This window comes from Euprymna scolopes, chromosome 18 (genome assembly GCF_053919585.1).
Source record: "Euprymna scolopes isolate OS-2025 chromosome 18, ASM5391958v1, whole genome shotgun sequence".
Taxonomy (NCBI): Eukaryota; Metazoa; Mollusca; class Cephalopoda; order Sepiida; family Sepiolidae; genus Euprymna; species Euprymna scolopes.
The window spans coordinates 32,052,649-32,072,521 of NC_136499.1; the positions used below are offsets into that span (position 1 = coordinate 32,052,649).

The 19,873-nt window shown below is 33.1% G+C and overlaps 1 protein-coding gene across 1 annotated transcript in view; it reads left to right on the forward strand.

Moving 5' to 3' along the window:
- Window positions 1–19,873, forward strand: part of LOC145297569 (ER membrane protein complex subunit 1-like) — a 70,563-nt gene that overhangs the window by 39,251 nt on the left and 11,439 nt on the right. Inside the window, exons 13-18 of the mRNA XM_080143584.1 lie at window positions 383–499; window positions 5,425–5,480; window positions 9,031–9,213; window positions 11,658–11,822; window positions 13,851–14,021; window positions 16,972–17,097. Coding sequence (XP_079999710.1) covers window positions 383–499; window positions 5,425–5,480; window positions 9,031–9,213; window positions 11,658–11,822; window positions 13,851–14,021; window positions 16,972–17,097 — 818 coding nt within the window. The remainder of the gene's footprint in view (window positions 1–382; window positions 500–5,424; window positions 5,481–9,030; window positions 9,214–11,657; window positions 11,823–13,850; window positions 14,022–16,971; window positions 17,098–19,873) is intronic.

Below are 19,873 nucleotides of genomic sequence, written 5' to 3' on the forward strand. Positions count from 1 at the left end.
GAATAAAATGAATGTATCTCTGTTTATTGAAAATCATAATTGAAATGCTGTCATAAACCGGTCTCATAATTAATCAAATTTTATTCATCATTTTCAGTATTTTCATAATCTTCATTCAATTGTCAATGCATCCATCTCATTAACTCTTGTCTTCAAGGAGTTTTAGCCTTGATATTTCATGACTCATAAAAAATAGAATTGATAACTTTTATTATTTTTTAATTCTTGGTTCGTCAAATGAATTTTTTAAAATTCATATCAAGGAAAAAAATGTTCAACTCGAATGTATTAGAAAATGATGGATAGACACGATTTCTAAATCTATTATCTATTTGTGAGATGTTTGTTAGCATATAAATACAAATATCTAAATCTTTTTCAGGTCGAATTGCATGGCGTCGGGAAGAAGCTTTAGCATATATCTTAGCTGTGGAAATGGTTGATTTTCCAGTGTCTGAATCGCAGGCTAAATTTGAAGATGAATTTGGGTCACAACAAAGTAAGTGAATTTCCTTTTAGAAGTTGGAAAATGAAAAAGAATTTGAGTTGTTAAAGAAAAGTTTTTATTTTTTTATGATGAATAAATCAAATTTGTCTTTTAATCATTTTCTGCTGTAATTATCACAAAAGCTGACACTAGACAATCTTCATCTTTTTTCATATCTCTCTAGGCTATTAAAATATTAAAAAACTAGATGTACCAGGCGTTGCCTGGTATTAAACGTAACATTAAATTCCTTTTAAAAAATTCTTAAAAATCGCAAAGAGACAGAGACATGGGCATGCGAGTATTATCTTTTTTTTTTTAAACAGTTCACTTCTTGTAAGATCAAAAAAAAAAAATTGTAACCAAAACCTAATGACAGTGAGTCAAGTATGATAACCATTAGGCCAGCCAACCACAATCTTTAAAAGGTGTTTTCAAACCTACTCATTCTTCACATAATTAATCTATTATGTGAATGATTCACATATGTGCATTCGTAAAACAGTTGACAAACAGATTAAAATCATATGACTCCCACGTATCAATTTTGACCCCTTGGCAGCCCTTTTTTCCAGATGAAAACCGATTAAGAAGTTTCCACATGCCTGAATACCCTATATACCAAATTTCAAGTCAGTAGATTAAAAATTTGTTGAGTATAGGTTGAGAAGTGTCCTCACACACACATTCTCACTTGTATAGCTATATAGATCATGAGCAAATATTATTTACCAGTGAAGTTACTTTGGACAATAAGTATCGTTTGATAGATGTTGATTGTTGAGCTGAGACAAGGCCACAATATCCATCTTTTGTGTGCCTCCCTTTGTAACATAGCATGGATGCGCTTATACAAATGTATGCGAAATGATGTCACCAGTAGGGAAAAATAAAGACTTTCAAAAAGGAGATCCTGTTCAAGACGAGAATAACGTTTGAGATCACGTTAGAGGCGTGGATGACGTTCATGAGCATGTGTGAACAGATGACCACATGAAGAATGTTGCGGTGGTAACGAGAAAATGTAGAAATGTTGTTGTACAAGAAAAAAAATGAGTTGAAGTTCTTTTCTATTTTTTTTTTTTTTTTTTTTTTTTTGGCTACGACTGAGACTACAACATGTTGGTTCCAGGACAATGTTACACCTTGCTTGAGTGTCGAAAGACTTCAATATTAACCAAGAGGCATATCTACCATTCTGTTGTCTTGTCAATCGTCCTATAGCTGCAAGACATGGCCAATGAGGAAGATTGATCAGCAGAAGTTTGAAGCTTTTGACAATGACTTCTTCTATTGTAGGGCCAACCGTTTCCTAACTTATTCTATGCCAACACCTCAAGCTGAAGTCTCTGCTGTCTCTCTTGTGGCAACGATATCTGCCTACCTCTCTGCTCGGATGGCACAAGTGTATCTGAGTAGCTGAGGATGTGGACAACTGTAATTAGGGAGTTTAGTGTTGAGCTCTCAGGTCCATAGATGACTGTGCTTTGGTGAAATCACGATTAATTAACCATCTTGTGATCTGCTCAGGATCACCATTGTTAGGGATGTGGTGCAAGCCAAGGAAGAAGCCAGTTCCACCCAACCAGAATGAACACCATTACAACAATAATGATGACTGAGGTTCAATCACACGGTTGACACTCCAAATTGATGGACAACCTTCATATTTGTTTACATACATGTCGAGAACAAGCTCTATGCTCCCTATCAGGCAAGTGGTTACGGTACAGGGGCATATGATAAAACTTAAGTGGTTGGTCTTTGACAGTGGAATTAATAATTGGCTAACCATTTCTTGCAGTGTCGCTCAGGATCACTGGGCATCAGCCGCCATGTTATAGGATATGATGCAGGCCAGGTAGGAAGCTGGCTCAACCCGACCAGTATGAACAGTGTTGCAATGATAGCAAAAATATTCACCTTAAATTGATTAATAAATGCTATTATCATTCAATATGAAAGGAAAGTATGAGAAATGACAATTTTCTTTTTTATGATAAAAAGATGCAGTTTCGTGACACTCTTCACATGGATCAATCACTAAAATCAGAGGTATCCAAACTACCGTTCGCGGGCCAGATTCAGCCTGCCAAAAATGATTAAAAGAATGAGGTTTCAGATAACCAATTTCACTAGGAAGCAAAGCTAATGAGAACAACAGCATAAAACACGTCCAAGTAATTTTTTAAGTCAGCAGTAGGAGTTAGTTTTTTAACTTTAGCTGGACATGAATACACAAACAGTAGAAGACATATACTAATTGTCCAGGTTCACAAACACATTTGCGACATCCAGGCTAAGAGGTTGGGAAGTAGAAAACTACTTATGCCTGACAGTATCCTATACCTCTATAAGGCCACCATTCGCCCATGTATGGAGTACTGTTGTCACATCTGGGCTGGTGCATCTGCTGCTTGTCTCTCGCTCCTGGACAGGGTTCAAAAGAGAGTCACCAACCTGATAGGTCCTGAACTGTCATCTAGGCTTCAGCCTCTGTCCCATCGACGAGATGTTGCATCCCTCTGCCTGTTCTACAAATACTTTAATGGTGAATGCTCTGACGAACTGCAAACACTTGTACCTCCCCGACGTAACTACCCCCGACAAACCCGACAAGCTAGTAAGTCTCATCCCTTTACAGTAGAGATCCCTAGGTGCAAGAAAGCCTTTTACTCCAGTAGTTTCTTCCCCAGAGCTGCGGGTCTTTGGAATAGTTTTGATGTTCCTTGCAATCTCATTCAACACATTGTATCGGGCATGCTTGGATCTTAGAGCGATTCCAGCTTTTGCTAAAACGAAAACACTGGTGCTGTTTGTCTTTCGGTGGACTTCCTTACAAATTTTCCGAATATCACAATCTAAAAGGTTTCTCCTGGTGCCCTTATTTTTCTGGATTTGATTTTCAGGGTTCAAAAGAGAGTCGCCAACCTGATAGGTTCTGAATTGTCATCTAGGCTTCAGCCTCTGTCCCATTGATAAAAATGTTGCATCCCTCTGCCTGTTTTACAAATACTTTAATGGTGAATGCTCTGACGAACTGCAAACACTTGTACCTCCCTGACGTAACTACCCCCGACAAGCTACTAAGTCTCATCCCTTTACAGTAGAGATCCCTAGGTGCAAGAAAGCCTTTTACTCCAATAGTTTCTTCCCCAGAACTGCGGGTCTTTGGAACTCCCTTCCGGGATTCTGCTTTCCCAACTGCAATGATATGCAGAAGTTCAAGTGTAATGTTAACAAACATCTTTCTACTCATCTCTCTTAATAATGACCCCGCTAATTAAGTCCCTGATAGTAGCCCCCTGCTTCAAAGTGGCACTGTGCCTTGTTTGGGGTGAAAATTGAATAAAAAAAAAAAAAAAAAAATTATGTTACAAATTAATTGACTTGGCTGAGCTCTCGGTTCTACAGAACTGCTCCAAACTGCCATGATTTGAAATATGGAGTAAACCAGGGAAAAAGCTGGTTCAACTATACCACTGAACACCATTGCGGCAACAACAGTATGTCTAGTCTCTGTTATATGTTTAGATTTCTTACAATCATGATTGGAATGTTGTCTAATCTATAAAAAATACTTTTCAAGAATGTTGTCTAATCTATAAAAAATACTTTTCAAGAATGTTGTCTAATCTATAAAAAATACTTTTCAAGAATGTTGTCTAATCTATAAAAAATACTTTTCAAGAATGTTGGCTAATCTATAAAAAATACTTTTCAAGAATGTTGTCTAATCTATAAAAAATACTTTTCAAGAATGTTGGCTAATCTATAAAAAATACTTTTCAAGAATGTTGGCTAATCTATAAAAAATACTTTTCAAGAATGTTGGCTAATCTATAAAAAATACTTTTCAAGAATGTTGGCTAATCTATAAAAAATACTTTTCAAGAATGTTGTCTAATCTATAAAAAATACTTTTCAAGAATGTTGGCTAATCTATAAAAAATACTTTTCAAGAATGTTGGCTAATCTATAAAAAATACTTTTCAAGAATGTTGGCTAATCTATAAAAAATACTTTTCAAGAATGTTGGCTAATCTATAAAAAATACTTTTCAAGAATGTTGGCTAATCTATAAAAAATACTTTTCAAGAATGTTGGCTAATCTATAAAAAATACTTTTCAAGAATGTTGTCTAATCTATAAAAAATACTTTTCAAGAATGTTGGCTAATCTATAAAAAATACTTTTCAAGAATGTTGGCTAATCTATAAAAAATACTTTTCAAGAATGTTGGCTAATCTATAAAAAGTACTTTTCAAGAATGTTGGTTAATCTATAAAAAGTACTTTTCAAGAATGTTGGCTAATCTATAAAAAATACTTTTCAAGAATGTTGGCTAATCTATAAAAAATACTTTTCAAGAATGTTGGCTAATCTATAAAAAATACTTTTCAAGAATGTTGGCTAATCTATAAAAAATACTTTTCAAGAATGTTGTCTAATCTATAAAAAATACTTTTCAAGAATGTTGGCTAATCTATAAAAAATACTTTTCAAGAATGTTGGCTAATCTATAAAAAATACTTTTCAAGAATGTTGGCTAATCTATAAAAAATACTTTTCAAGAATGTTGGCTAATCTATAAAAAATACTTTTCAAGAATGTTGGCTAATCTATAAAAAGTACTTTTCAAGAATGTTGGCTAATCTATAAAAAGTACTTTTCAAGAATGTTGGCTAATCTATAAAAAAATACTTTTCAAGAATGTTGTCTAATCTATAAAAAATACTTTTCAAGAATATTGTCTAATCTATAAAAAATACTTTTCAAGAAATATTAAGGACGTCAATTGTTTTATGATAAACTTATTCATTCTATCAGCTTACCACTGTATGTCCATTGCAATGTTGAACTTTGTTTTAGTTTTGTTGAAAGATCTTGATACATGTATATTTATTATTCTGAAATTCCATCTTTTCAACTTTTAGATGATGTATTGACGATGTTTGTGAATCGATTGACTTCTCAAATTGGTCAAATTAAGGTAAGGTTGATTTTAGACATTTGACATTTCTAATTTTAAGATTTAAAGTTTTTTTGTTTTTTAAATGTATGTATTTAATTTTTATTTTCAAATATATGAATTTAATTTTTTTTTCAAATATATGTATTTAATTATTCAAATGTATGTATTTGTTTAACAAGTATAATTATTTTCTTTATTTTTCACAAAAATGTAAATTCACAGAATTATTATTTACTTATTAAATTTTACTTTTCCTTAAAAAAAAATTTTCATTTAAATGATATACACATGTAGGATAGTCTGATATTTTACATCTTTTGAATATAAAATATGTCCATGCAGAGAAAATTGGGTATTGATCAATGAGTATTGACATTACAAACTAGATTTCTAATTGGCACTAACATCTAAGTAATTAATTTTAAAGTTTGTTGCATTAGAAATGTTAAAGCATTGAGCAATATGCATTAATGAATGTCTAATACCTAGTTTTAGAATTTGACAAAAATGAGATGTATTTGAATTATAACAAAGGCCTTTTAAATCCTCTTTGCACCTCTTGCATAAAAATAAGTTCAACTAAAAACATGGGTTGTTCCAAAAGTAAGACCTATTTTTTAACTAAAATGCTAAAACATTGAAGAGCTACGAAAAAAAAATCTTGACCGCCATTTCTTGTGGTACAGCCAAAAGATCTAATTCTCTTTGCCAATTTACTATATCCATTTATTATGCCAGTGACGTCATAGCCAGGATACGTAGCTGTGTTCTAATCTTAAACGGAAAATTTTGCCAGCCTCTTTTGATGCCATGGTTGTAAAAGCCTGAAGCTAGAGAGTTGAAGGTGATCTAACTCTCTAGTCAATTTCCCAGCATTCACGGTGAGCCATGACCTGCACATTTCTGATCTCGACTATACTGATGATATAGCTATCTTAGGGGTGTAAGCTTTGATGACATTCAAGCAGCCAATTATCAGATGCACATTTTTGCTTCAAAGATAGGAATGAAAGTCAACGCGACAAAGATAAAATTACTCCCCAAATGATTCACAACTAATTTTCCTCGATGGAGAAATCCTTGAAGAGGTCCAAAGTTTCAAATACCTGTTCTCTATTATCACCGCAACAGGCCAAGGTGAAGAGGATATTGGCAACCGTATCAACAACGCCTTCTGCGGTCTTTGCACCCGACTCTGGTCCAGAAATGAAATCACACTCTGTACAAAAATTCAAATGTACCAAGCTCTTGTCAGCACCATTCTCATATACGGATGCGAAACCTGGCCAGTACAAGTTTGACTTGCGCAGACTGGAAGTTTTTGACCACCAATGTCTATGCCGCATCCTTCAGGTTCGCTGGTACCAATTTGTCCCAAATGCTACTATCTATTCACGCTGCTGGATACCATCACTCAAACAGACCCTCCTTTCATGACATCTCCGATGGTTTGTTCACACTGAGTGCTGGCAACCAGATAACCTCATCCATGCAAATATCAACATTTTTTAAGCCTTACTACTTTCATGCTGACTCATAACAAGGTGTTTTGTTTGTGACACCATTATTAGATTGCTTTGCTGACTCTTTTTATCCGGTTTTTATTTTGTTCATCAGAGTTTTCTTCTATATGTATTACTTTCACCATGGCTGAGCTTCATCTATCTGATTTGATATTTGATAGAGTTCAAAATAGACTTCGTAGCCTCGTAGGAGATGTCCTTTTCTCTTCCTTGCAACCTCTATCTCACAGAAGAGATGTTGCGAGTTTGTCTCTGATGTATTGTTATTTTCATGGAAAGTGTTCGACTGAGCTTCAATCTATGGTCCCCCCTCGCCAAACTTTCACAAGAAACACTCGTCTAGCTGTAAACACTATCAATAATTCCCCCCACTCTTTATCTGTGCCTAAACCTAAACGTAGATTCCATGAACAAAGCTTCTTTCTTAGAACTGCACGCCTGTGGAATTGTCTTCCGTTTTCCTGCTTTCCGGCTGACTACAATATGGCTGTCTTCAAGTCTAACGTAAATAAGTTCTTGATGAGCCGTTCCATATAAGTTATCAAATTTACCAAATTTTCATTACTAATGATTACTATATTGTCCAATTTCTACTGTACACTCTTTAACCCTTATCCTTGAGTGGCCTCTTTGCCTTGATAATGTGGTGATGCCTATGTAAAAAAAAAAAAAAAGAAAAAAAAAATCTCCTTTATAGTAACCTTCTGGAAGACCAGAGAGGCTAACAGGTGCTACATCTTGCCCAAGGATGACCTAGAATTGTACAAAATGAGGGAGTTCAACTCCGTGAGTTATTGTACGTATATATACAACTCCGAGTGTTTGTACATTCCTAACGTATCTAACACACAGATGTTTTACCAACAAGGATTTTTGAGTGCTTGGATTAATTCCTCAAAATTGGTGCAAGTTTAGTTTTTTTGATGTATGTACACAGCTATTCAACTTTCTCTGTATGGATATATTTGATATTAGAAAAAGAAATTGAAAATTTAACCTACTCTAATACACATTTTAAAAAAAGAATTTTCATTTGAAGAGTACTAAGATGATGCATTAAACCATAAATGAATGGTAACATTTAATGCTACTAAGAGTAAGCTTCTTTCCTTTAACAATTACAAGAAATCTTCTTGGCGACTGATTACCATGACTAATAACATCCTACCTGAGAGATTATCATTCAAACTCCTCCACTTCATATTCACTGGCAACATGAATTGGAACAAATATATCGAGGACATTGCCAAGGCTGCTGCAAAGGAGGTTGGCTTCCTCGCATCTGAAAGTATCCTATATCTCTACAAAACTACCATTCGCCCATGGAGTATTTTTGCCACATCTGGGCTGGTGCATCTAGCACTCGTCTCTCCTTAGACAGGATCTAAAAAAAGTCTCCAATTGAATAGATCCCATGCTATCAGGCTCCAACCAAGTCCTTTAATGGAATGTGTTCTGATGAACTTGTAGTTCTTGTGCTTCCTTCAACATACATACTCCTGATTAATCCAACAAGCAGCAAAATCCCACCCCTACACTGTAGAGGTCCCTAGATGCTGGAAAGTCTTCTACTCTAATAGCTTCTGCCCTTGGAATGCTAGACTTTAGAATTCCCTCTCTGTTTCTTGCTTCCCTGACTGTGCAAACATGCAGAAATTTAAATGTAATGTGAACAGACATCTCGTTGTTCAACTCCCATATAGTTCCCCTGTAGACATGATCCTGAATAATAACCCTTATATCCAAGTGGAAGTATGCCTTGCTTGGGGTGAATGAGTTTTTAAAAGAAAAAAAAAAACAAAAATTAAAAAAAAAAAAAACAAAACAAGTAATAATCTGAATGGTGTTGAAAGTTGAATTTAATCTGGAGGAATGGTCTGTGTTCAATGGTTGTTTTATGCATTGTCTGTTTTAATGTTGATGAAATGTATTTAAAAAAAAAATGATTGACCAACTTCCTTATCTTGATAAAGAACACATTTGAACCTTTCATTTTATTAATTTAATTATTTGTGTATTTAATTATTTGTGCGTTTAATTTTTAGTCACTGATGCAGTACATTCTTCAAAGAATTCAAGGCCACCGTCACCATCAGCCGTCTACAAGTGTGGATGTGGATGAAGAGATGGAAATTGAGGAGGATGATGATGAGGATGACGATGAAGACCTTACAAGGGATGAATTTAATTTGAATAAAATCATTTTGGCAGTTACAAAACCTGGAAAGGTAAAACAATTGTGACTAATTTTGTTTTTTCTCTTGGACATCTTTTTGTTATGCAAAATTATATACAAGGTGGAACGATAAAATTGTCACCTTAGAAAAGATGATATGATTCCATTTCCGTTTGATGAAAACCAGTTTTCTTGTTTTGCTGTAGATCATCTACTAGTTGGCCAGTTGTGTGCAAATCTTGAGCGATAGTTTTTTATCATGTCTGAAAGGGAAACAATGTTCAACGAGCGAGATCGGAAATGCGCCGCGGTACAACTCCTGCTCTCTACCAATCCAAGTTATGACAACAGGGCCATTGCCAGGACCTTCAAAATGCAAATCTGGACGGTTCAACGCTTTAGGGCACAGTTCAACGAAGTTTACGGCTTGAAAGTCCACCTCAAAATGTACCTGGATGTGCTGAATAGTGTAGTGGTCTCCATTGGCAGACCCTGGATGTGGCAGCAGGACTCTATGCTGGCCCACAAGTCCAAAGAGACCCAGGATTGGCTTCAGAAGGAGTGCTGCAACTTTGTACCCTTCTCTCACTGACCCTCACCGCCTCCCTTCCCTGACCTGAACCCACTGGACTACTTCATTTGCTCATATGTCGAGAACATCACCAACATGACCTCGCACAACACCAAAGCCAGCCTGATCACTGTCATCTGCCGAGCTCCTGCCGGCGCTTGTGGAAAAGGCATGCTTCCAGTTTTGGACCAATATCGAGGCGGTGATTAAGGCTGAAGGCAGCTACATTGAATAGATGTCAGCTCTACTACATAATCAAGTTACCTGAATGGATTTTTTTTCAATAAAAGTTTTTAAATAAAGCTGTAGTGTTGTTTTCCTTAGAGCGACACTTTTATTGTTCCACCCTGTATTATAGTTTTCCAGTTTTCCATTCTTTTTTTCATTATGCAAAATTATAATCCAATGATCTGTAACTCTGAACTATGAAAAGCGAGATAGATATTTTTTTTTTTTTTTTTTTTTTTTGAAATATTTAAAATTTGATTATGTTTGTTGTAGATTGGATGTTGCCACCAAATCAACAGATGGCATCCTAATGATGTCAAAATTAATTTCTGTTACCTTCATGGTATGTTGAATACTTGTGGTGGTGGTTGCGAATGTGTGACCATTGCTTGCTGTTGTGTTTTTCTGAAAGGTTGTTAGATTTATACACATTTCTTTCAAAATATGAGACAAGGGCTTTTATGTTAGCTCCACCATCTTGTATGAAGACAAAATGCTTCGGATTTGCAATGGCTTCAGCATAATGAGTGTGCCGTGGTCAAGTTGATGTATGGCAGCAAACTGGAGCAAATAATTCCTTTAACCTTGTTTCATTATAAATTTCATTTTAGTAAAATTTTTACTGCCTTGACTGCTGGAGTCTCAGGTGGTTTGGCCATGTACAGTGTGCCACCTTCTGATTCAACTTGATAACACATTTGAGACCCCAGAAATGCAGGTTCTGTAGCACTGAGGTTGAGAGTGTGGGCCACCTGATTTCTGGTTGCAAAGTCCTACTTGGAGATAGTTATTATACAGATCGCCATAACGGAGTTTGCAAATACCTTCACTGGAAGATATGTAAGAAACTCAACATTCAGTGTAGTAAAAAATCCTGGGAACATATACCCGAACGAACAGTTGGGAATGACAACTACACTATTCACTATGACTACATAATCCCTACTGCTACATATCTAGAAAACGCAGCGGTTAAACCAGATATAGTGATTTGGGACAGAGCAAACAAAAAAGCGACTGTAATAGAGGTCAGTGTACCCAATGATACAGGGCTTAACAGAGTTGAGAGGGAAAAGATAACAAAGTATCAAGGACTTATGTATGATATGAAAGGAAATTGGAAATTAAAAGACGTTTCAATTATACCAGTCATCATAGGAGCAACTGGGCTTATGAAAAAGAACTTTAAAAAGTACATAGCAAGCATACCCGGTGAACCAAGTGCAAGTGAAATACAAACGATTGCACTGAAAGGGACGGCTAGAATCCTGAAAAGATCTCTTGGTTGGACTCACTAAAATAGGGGTAAATGTCAGACATCTGGTTGGATGTCCCATCCCCTAGAAGAAAAAGTTTAAGAAAAATGAAAAAAAAAAAAAAGAAAAAGAAGTTGATAGTCGGTCAAGGAAGATCTGGCGTGCATAAGAGATGATTTGATTTAGCGTGCATAAGAGATGACTTGGCTAGTATCAACTCTTTGGATCAAACCACATTGGAAGAATGTGTGAGATGTTGACTAGCTTGAAGCCTGGGGTACTCGTAACCCCCTTAAATACCAAAACTGAATGATGATTTTTTTTTTTTTTTTAATATTTGTTGAAAGCTTAAATTATGTTTTATTCTTATAACTTTATATTGTCCATTAATTGATAGTTTTTCTTTTTTTTTTTTCTTTTTTTTTTTTTCCTTTTTTAAAGTTGTTTGGAATTAGAAGCCAAAATGGCCGTATCATTTGGCACCACTACATTTCCAAGATTTCTCCGTTCGACAGCAATGGAAAATACAAGTTGCTTCTTTTTGTCATGAGAACCACAGCACACATTGGGCTTCATCCTCAGTGCATGGTGTTGGGAAAAAGCAAGGTAAACTTTCTTGAATTCTTCTTTTCTGTGTACTGGTGCTACCAAATCAGACTGCACCAAACATTTAATGTTATTGTTTTTATTTATTTTTCCTTTTCCTTTGCAAAAGTCAATCATATTTTGTAAAGTCAAACATAAAAACAATTTTCCTCTACGAAACCACCAAACCAAATTCAAACAATAAATATTTGGAGATATAAAGAACTTGAAGCATAAAATTTTTTTATAAAATGACTGGATTTGGCATTAAATAGTCTGAAAAGGGGTCGATATGCCATGAAACAGAACAACCAAATTTGTTTGCGTTAAAAAAAAAAAAAGTAAAAAGAGACTTTAAAGAAAAGAATGCTTCTTTTCCGTGTTTAGTTTTTTTTCTCATCTTAATTATTTGTTATTTATGTTATTGATTGTTATATACACAATATTTTGATAGATGTAACCGTGTTTCTCCATAGTTCCACATAAATCGAAAATGGGGGTTAATATTAATAAAATATAACAAACCTGTATGAATGTACTTACTTTTGAGGGGAAATAAATATCAGTCACAAAAAGATTAAATAAATTTATCCAGTAGTTTTGTTTTTAGAAAATAAACTGAATTTTTAGCCAAACTTTGAATAATATCATAACCCTTATTGGCATTAGTATGAAAGTCAAGGGGGATAATTAAAACTTTTGTGAGAGAAATAAAAACCTCTTTTGTTTTGTAGAGTTGAATGTAATAATCAAAGATGCCCACGTGTGTGTACATTATGTGGCTATACAACTTGCCTTCAGCTTGTATCTGAGAAAGAGAGATTAAAGATGGTGGCCGTGGCTTTATAAGGTGTAGTCTTGTGGAATCGCATGAGATCACACTGCGGACATATGCAAATGAAATGGAGTCAGTTTTTTAATAAAATGCCTGTTGGCAGAGGTGAGGGTGAACGCGTGCTGGAAGTTGAGAGAAAAAGTTGTGACAAAGTTGACAGTAACGAATTCAATCTGAACTTTTTGTTTATTTTATTTATTTATTTTTTTTGCTGTTTACCAGCCCATTTAACTACATGTTTTGAAATGGGGTCAAACACAAAGTAAAAAAAAAGGAGTTATCTCCCTGGAATATCATGAGCATAATTGTTAAAGGAAAAGAGCTTTCTTTGTTTTAGTACTATTAAATGTAACCATACATTTATTTTTGCACACTTTCACTGCAGACTGGAAGTCATTTTCTAAGAAGTCAGCCATTGCCTTAGATATGTGTGCGTTTGATTTATTAACAAGTTCAGAATAGTCACCAGCAAATATATCTTAAATGCGATTGTATCAGGAAGGTCGTTTATCAGGGATAACAAAAAATCCAAGAATTGACCCCTTGATCACACAGCATTGATGTGATGTTGTTTAGATGTTTAATGTTCCCTTGACACTTCCTCCTTTGGATGAACCTGCCTTGGGTGAATGCTATACAACGAACAAACAAAACAGCCATTAGCAAATATATTCATCTCGGATGCTATTGTATCAGGAAGGTCATTTATGAAAATAAGGAATAATAGCAAAAGTCCTAGAAACAACTCCCTGTACTATATCGGCATTAATGTGATGTACGGCCATCAAGGATGTTCTAGATGTTTTTCTTGGCTAAAAAGGATCTGATTATACAGGGTGTCCAAAAAGTCACTTAAGGGTTGAAAATCTTTGTCATTTTACCATTAATGATTTTTTTTTTTCTTTATTTCAGATATTTTACAGATAATATTTTAGAAATTTCTAGAATATCTGTAAAATATCTGAAATAGAGAAAAAAATGTAATCATTAAAATAACAAAGATTTTCAACCCTTCAGTGACTTCTTGGACACCCTGTATTATGTTTGTCCAAATTAATTTACATAACAACCTTCATGCTAGACCTTGTCAAAGTTTGTGATTTATTGAGCAGGAGGAGATTGATGGGCGCAGTTCTTTCATCATTTTATTGTTTGAAATTGTATTTTATGCTTAAGTTGTTTTTTTTATTTCCCATTTTTATTTATCTGTCAAGGTTAATGGTAAAGGTTTGTTATATGCCTTCAATCCTGTCACTGGTGCTCCTGTGGCTGACATTCCATCCAGTGGCAAGAACGTGGGATATAATGTGCTTCAAGCGTCAATGTTTTCTGAACCTGATAACAATTTCCTCAAAGGTGTCTTGATTCTTGATGACACTTACACTGTAAGTTTGTTATCGCTTTTTTTTTCCCTCTCTTTTACTCGTATTCATCGCAAACAAACAAATTGCTACTGAGATGTAAAGTGTTGATTTAAACAAGATGGTGGCAATTTTTCACCTGCTAACATGATTAAAGTTGTTTTTTTTTTTTTTGTTTTTTTTTATAATTCAGTAATATTCAGGTAATTTTGACTGCATGATTTGGAAGCTACCATTTTAACTTATTCGAACTGACAAAAAAATCAGTTGAAACCATTGTTTTTTTTTTTTTATCTGAAAACTCCATTTATCGACTACAAAATCTTGTCCCAATTCTGTAGAAGCGCCCATTTTTCAAATTAAGATTTCAGCAACAACACCTTCATTTAACCCTATCACTAACCCTAAGTCTTGATGGTAAGTACGCTCTGTCTTTCTCTTTTCATTCAGATGTTTTGTTTTTTTTTGGTGGAAGGCATCTGGATTTAATGCTAAGATAGTATGTTTTGCTATGTAAGGAACAAATAATAAAATGTCTACTGCTACTAATAATAATAAAATGTCAATACTCTGTAATTAGTTCTGAATAAGGTCCCAAATGTGTAATAGTTTTCTGCATATGAGTAAGGTGGACTTCTATGTATGATTATTTTGTGAGAGTCATTCTTGCTGGAATTAATGTAATAAACCATTGAATGATTTCTGAAAACACACATCAATTATAGGCAAAAAGTGCAATTATATTGAAATTGTACATAGTGCTTGTGTTTATGTAGCTATTTTGTTTGGAAATAAATGAGGCAAAATAGAGATTACTTTATAATATAATTTTTTTTTTTTTTTTTTTTACAATAAAATTAATAGAATGTTTTATGAAATCTTGAAATTTAAATCCCATAAATGTTTTTTTTTTTTTTGTAAACAACAAAATAAACATGATTTGAAATGTATAGGCATAATTTAAAACAGCTGTTGCTCACTCCCCTCCCTCCCATTTTTTTTAAAAATCGAATTTTGGTGAAGTTTAATTTTAATGTATTATTGTCATTATATTAATTAATTAAAATTATCTAAAAGTTTAACATACATTTAAAAAAAATCACGCTTGATAATATTTTTTTTTAACAGCAAAATAGCTGTTGAATACTGTATGCTTTTTTCTGCATTTATTTTTTTAAATCGGATTTTTATAAAATTTAACTGAATTATTTACAATATTGTTTGGTTATTACATTAATTGCCTGTCAATTTCATCATGTAAACATATAAAGTATATCTATACACAATCAACTAAATTCTAATTAAAATATAAATTTTCAAGTGTGTGTGTATATATATATACACACGCATACATACATACACATACATACAGTTGTACAATATGCTTAAACATGATATTTTAATTCATGCAGATTGTATATGTCTTATAGAATCAATCCTCTATTGATTTTTATATATTATGAGGAATAATTTGCCTGGTGAACTAATTCGCAAAAAAATTTTTTGTAAAAATAATGATAATGTCGTTCATCAAATTCCGTCTGTTAGCTTTACAATATCATGTCAGCTGATATTTGGGCTTGACGATGAATGCCCTGGAAACGTCACTTCTGATTAATGTTTAGTTTTAAAATATGCAAACAGAGAAATGATTTGCAGCGATTTTCAATGGTACATTTTCTTTTATTGTAAATTGAACTCATTAATAAGAAAAAATTAAAATAAAATGGTAAGGTACACCCGGGCTTGAACAGGAGATCATTCAATCTGTAGTCGAATGCTATACCACTGAGCTATATCTCCAGATGACAATAAATCTGTTTTTTTTTTTGTTTTTTTTAAGAAATGATTTACTGAGATTTTATTTTCCTTGGCTAGTGTAGCAGAAAATGTTCCCCTGTAAAAATTCTTTTGTTTTTTATCTGTAAGAGAGAAAGAAAGATTTTTTAAGATCAATTTTGTTTTATTTTTGATACTTAGATGAATTTCTGTACAAAACATATCTCCGAACACTGCCAGACATATAAATTACTTTTGTGTGAAATTTGCAAAAGATAGGCTCAACCGTTTCAGAACCTCTGAGGAAACTCACTCACTCACACACATACACAAAGTTACTTTTCTATTATAGTAGGAATATATAGAATGTGTTTTAATAAATTTGCACACTGAATAAAATATTATCAGATATTCACATAAAATATTATAAAGACGTAATATTTTATGAGTTGATTTTTAGTATTTACTTCAACAGTGCTCAATATGCGAGTAGAGCTAAGTAGTAAATTATTGAAATGTATGTTGTAATTATGTCACACACACACACACATATATATATATATATATATATATATTGAGAGAGAGAACCTGAATTTTAATTGAACTCTTATGAAAAGTTAATTCTGCAGAAAAGATTTATATTTGTAATAAATTTACTGATAGAAAAGCAGTAAGTACATACGCCTGTGGAACTCTGTTCCGTCTGCCTGCTTCCCACCTGACTACAACTTGGATGTCTTCAAGTCCAACGTTAACAAATTCCTACTGAACCGCCCCCTTTAGTAAACACTTCATCAAATCTCCACACTAACGTAATGTACTTGCAATAACCCTTATCCCTGAGTGGCTTCTGAGCCTTGATAAGTGGTGATCACTGTGTAAAAAAAAAAAAAAAAAAAAAAAGATATAGTCCATTAAAGAAGGTAGAAATAAAATTATTTTAATATTAAACAAATTATTAATGATATTGTCTTGATTATCAATAATAAGGGTTTTTTTTTATCTTACACAATGTTAATTTATATTTTTAAAAAGTTAATCTAAAAAGTTTTAATTTCGATGTGAATTGCTGCAGACAATGTTGTCTGGCAATTTTCTTTTTTTTTTTCTTAAAGATAGTCATTGTTTCAAGAACTTGTTTCAATTGACTTTTTTTTTGTTACGTTTCATTTTGTCCATTTTTTTCTTTTTACAGGTGCATACATACCCAGCAAGCTACAAAAAAACATTGAAACAATTTCTACCTACTGTGTTCTTCCACACTGTCAACATTGTAGATGGAGAAATCCTAGGTTATCGGCTCGTAAACAATCGTGGCAAGGTAAGTTTACTTTTTTTATATAAAAAGGAATTATTGGTCCCCTGACAGTTTGTCTGTTCGTTTGTTTGCACTTTTCTTAATAACCATGCCTTGGATTTTTTTTGTTGAAATTTTGCACAAACATTAGTCATGGTGAAAGTAAATTTTTTCCAGAACAAATTTTCCAGGATAACTCTGGCTACTCCCCTGGGGGGGGGGGGGTATTATAGGGATAAAATTGCCCCTAAATCATTCGTCTGTTCACACTTAATAACCATGCCTTGGATTTTTTTTTTTAATTTTGTGCGAACATAAGTCGTGAAATTGGCTTGAAATTTTTATTTTTTTGTTAATTGATCTTTTTTTGTTATTGAGAAAAGAGATGCATGTATTTAACTTGTTCTTCAGCAGTTTGTAATGGAAATGAAGAAAACATATGAGATAAAACCTGAGTGTATAAATTGGATAAATTTTGAAGTCTGCATTAATGAAATTGATTTCCACCATGTTCAATTATTATAACCTTTGACCAAAGTAAAAAGAATTTAGTAAAAGTTACAATATATATACATAGAGAGAAAGTGTGAGAAATTAAATTTAAACTCTGTAAATTAGAATTTACAACAAATTTATTATTCGACAAGGAATACAAATTCAAAACTTAAAAATTTTCCTTATTTCATGGAGTTTCAAAGAATGGTTCTTGTCCTCAGAAAAAAGTAATTAGCAAAATGATATTCACAGGCAAGCTATAAATTTTGCTGGTTAGTTTATATAGAGCGCTGCCAGGGGATGCCAAGTAACCTGAACGATTATTGTTATGATTATTGTTGATGTTTCGAAAATAGAATGTGAGAAATTATATATAGACATGAATGAGGTATTTTACAAATATTTATGGTAGAAATGTATTGGGAATGCTAACTTAGGAATGTTATCAAATTTAGGAATTTCTAGATAAACATTATTGATTGTATAAAAACGTCAGGTGATCTTTATGCTACATGTATTGATTATGTAATGGCAGGGAGATAATTTGAGATGTACAGGAGTTAGTTTGGAGTCAGTGGGAGAGTTGAAGTTGGTATGGAAGAATAGTCTCTGTATTTGGAAGCTGGGAGAAATCAATTGATTGCCTGCTCTAAGTGGGGACCTATCGTGATGCACCTTAATGAAGCTTCACATGCCTCTCGCAGTGACTAACTTCATAATAATTGTAGTTTACATTACACTGTAGAGAACCTACTGTTGATTTTATAAAATTATTTGGTACTTGTACAGTTTAATGAAGACATTAAAAAATGAAAATATCGAAAAAAGGTTATATTGTACGTATCCGTTATGGAACAAAGTTCTCAGAAAAAACATTCACTTATTTCATCAAGTATTTTTTTTTTTTTTTTTTACAGCGAAAAAACAATTTATGATACCGAGCAAAAAGTTCGATTTTTTTTTTTTTTTTTTTTTTTTTTTTTTTTTTTTTAAAGAAAAGCTAGTAATAAAGATGGGGAGGGAGTACCGGCGTTTTGCATGGAGTTATCTCTCCATGGCATGTCAACAAATTCCATAATGGCTGACTTCAACGCGCTCTCATAAGAACGTGTTTTTTCTGCTGTAAAAAAAAAAAAAAAAAAAAAAAAAAAAAATACTCGATCAAATTAAATGAAATTTTTTTTCGGAGATCTTCAGTCCAAAACGGATACGTACAATATAACCTTTTTTCAATATTTTCATTAAACTGTACAAGTACCAATTATTTATTTATATATATATATATATATATATATATAATTATTTTTTTTTTTTTTACTATGCGTTTTAAACTTTAATTCAAGCCATTATATATATACTAGTAGGGTGATCCGATGTTGCCCAGGATTGAATGATGACCTACAATTGTTTCATACTTTCATATTTTTTGTCATAGAAATCAATGAAATAACCTATTTTTCAATCAAATCGATTGCCTGCTCTAATTTCACCTAGGAGGAAGCCTCACATGCCTTTCGCAGTGACTAAGTTCACAATATATTGTAGTCTACATTGCACTGTAGAGAACCTACTGCTGATTTTATATGTTTGGCATTACTGATGATAATGGCTTAAATTTAAGTTTAAAGTAAAAAAAAAATAAATAAAAACAATTATTGTGAAATTGTGCTTTAAACAGAAACATTCATTTCAAACGCGCTTCTGTCATATTAAAGGATCTACTGTTGATTTTATATGTCTGGTCTTTCGGCTTGTGTGATAATAAAACTTCTCAAATGCACTTGTGATGTTAGGCTGTGTAAGATGATAACTTTGGTTAAAATCGCCTTTTCCTTCTTTCATCGGATTATTTCAATTATCGATACTTATCAAAGACATTCTGACACAAAACCTATATAAGAACACTGCCAGGCACATAAAGTACCATTCGTGTCAAATTTCATAAAGATCAACCCAACTGTCTTCGAGTCCATAGGGAACAAATTCACAGACTTAATTCCTTATATTTTATTCACCCTAACCAAGGCACATTCTCATTGACATAAAGGGCTACTGTGATTAGGTTCCAAATTTATAAGCAACATCCAAAATGGGGAGTTGGGCAGTGAGATTTTTATTTGCATTAACCTTTTTCCTACCATTGTCCCTTAAATGGAACATAATTTTTTAAGTAGTTTAGAATTTATAATTTTATTCCAAGTTTGATTTTTGTTACATATTTGCACTTAAACGAACTTGATTTATTTTTCTCCCAGAATTCATGTATATAGCTTTCACATGAACTGCAAAAATTATTTATGTAGTC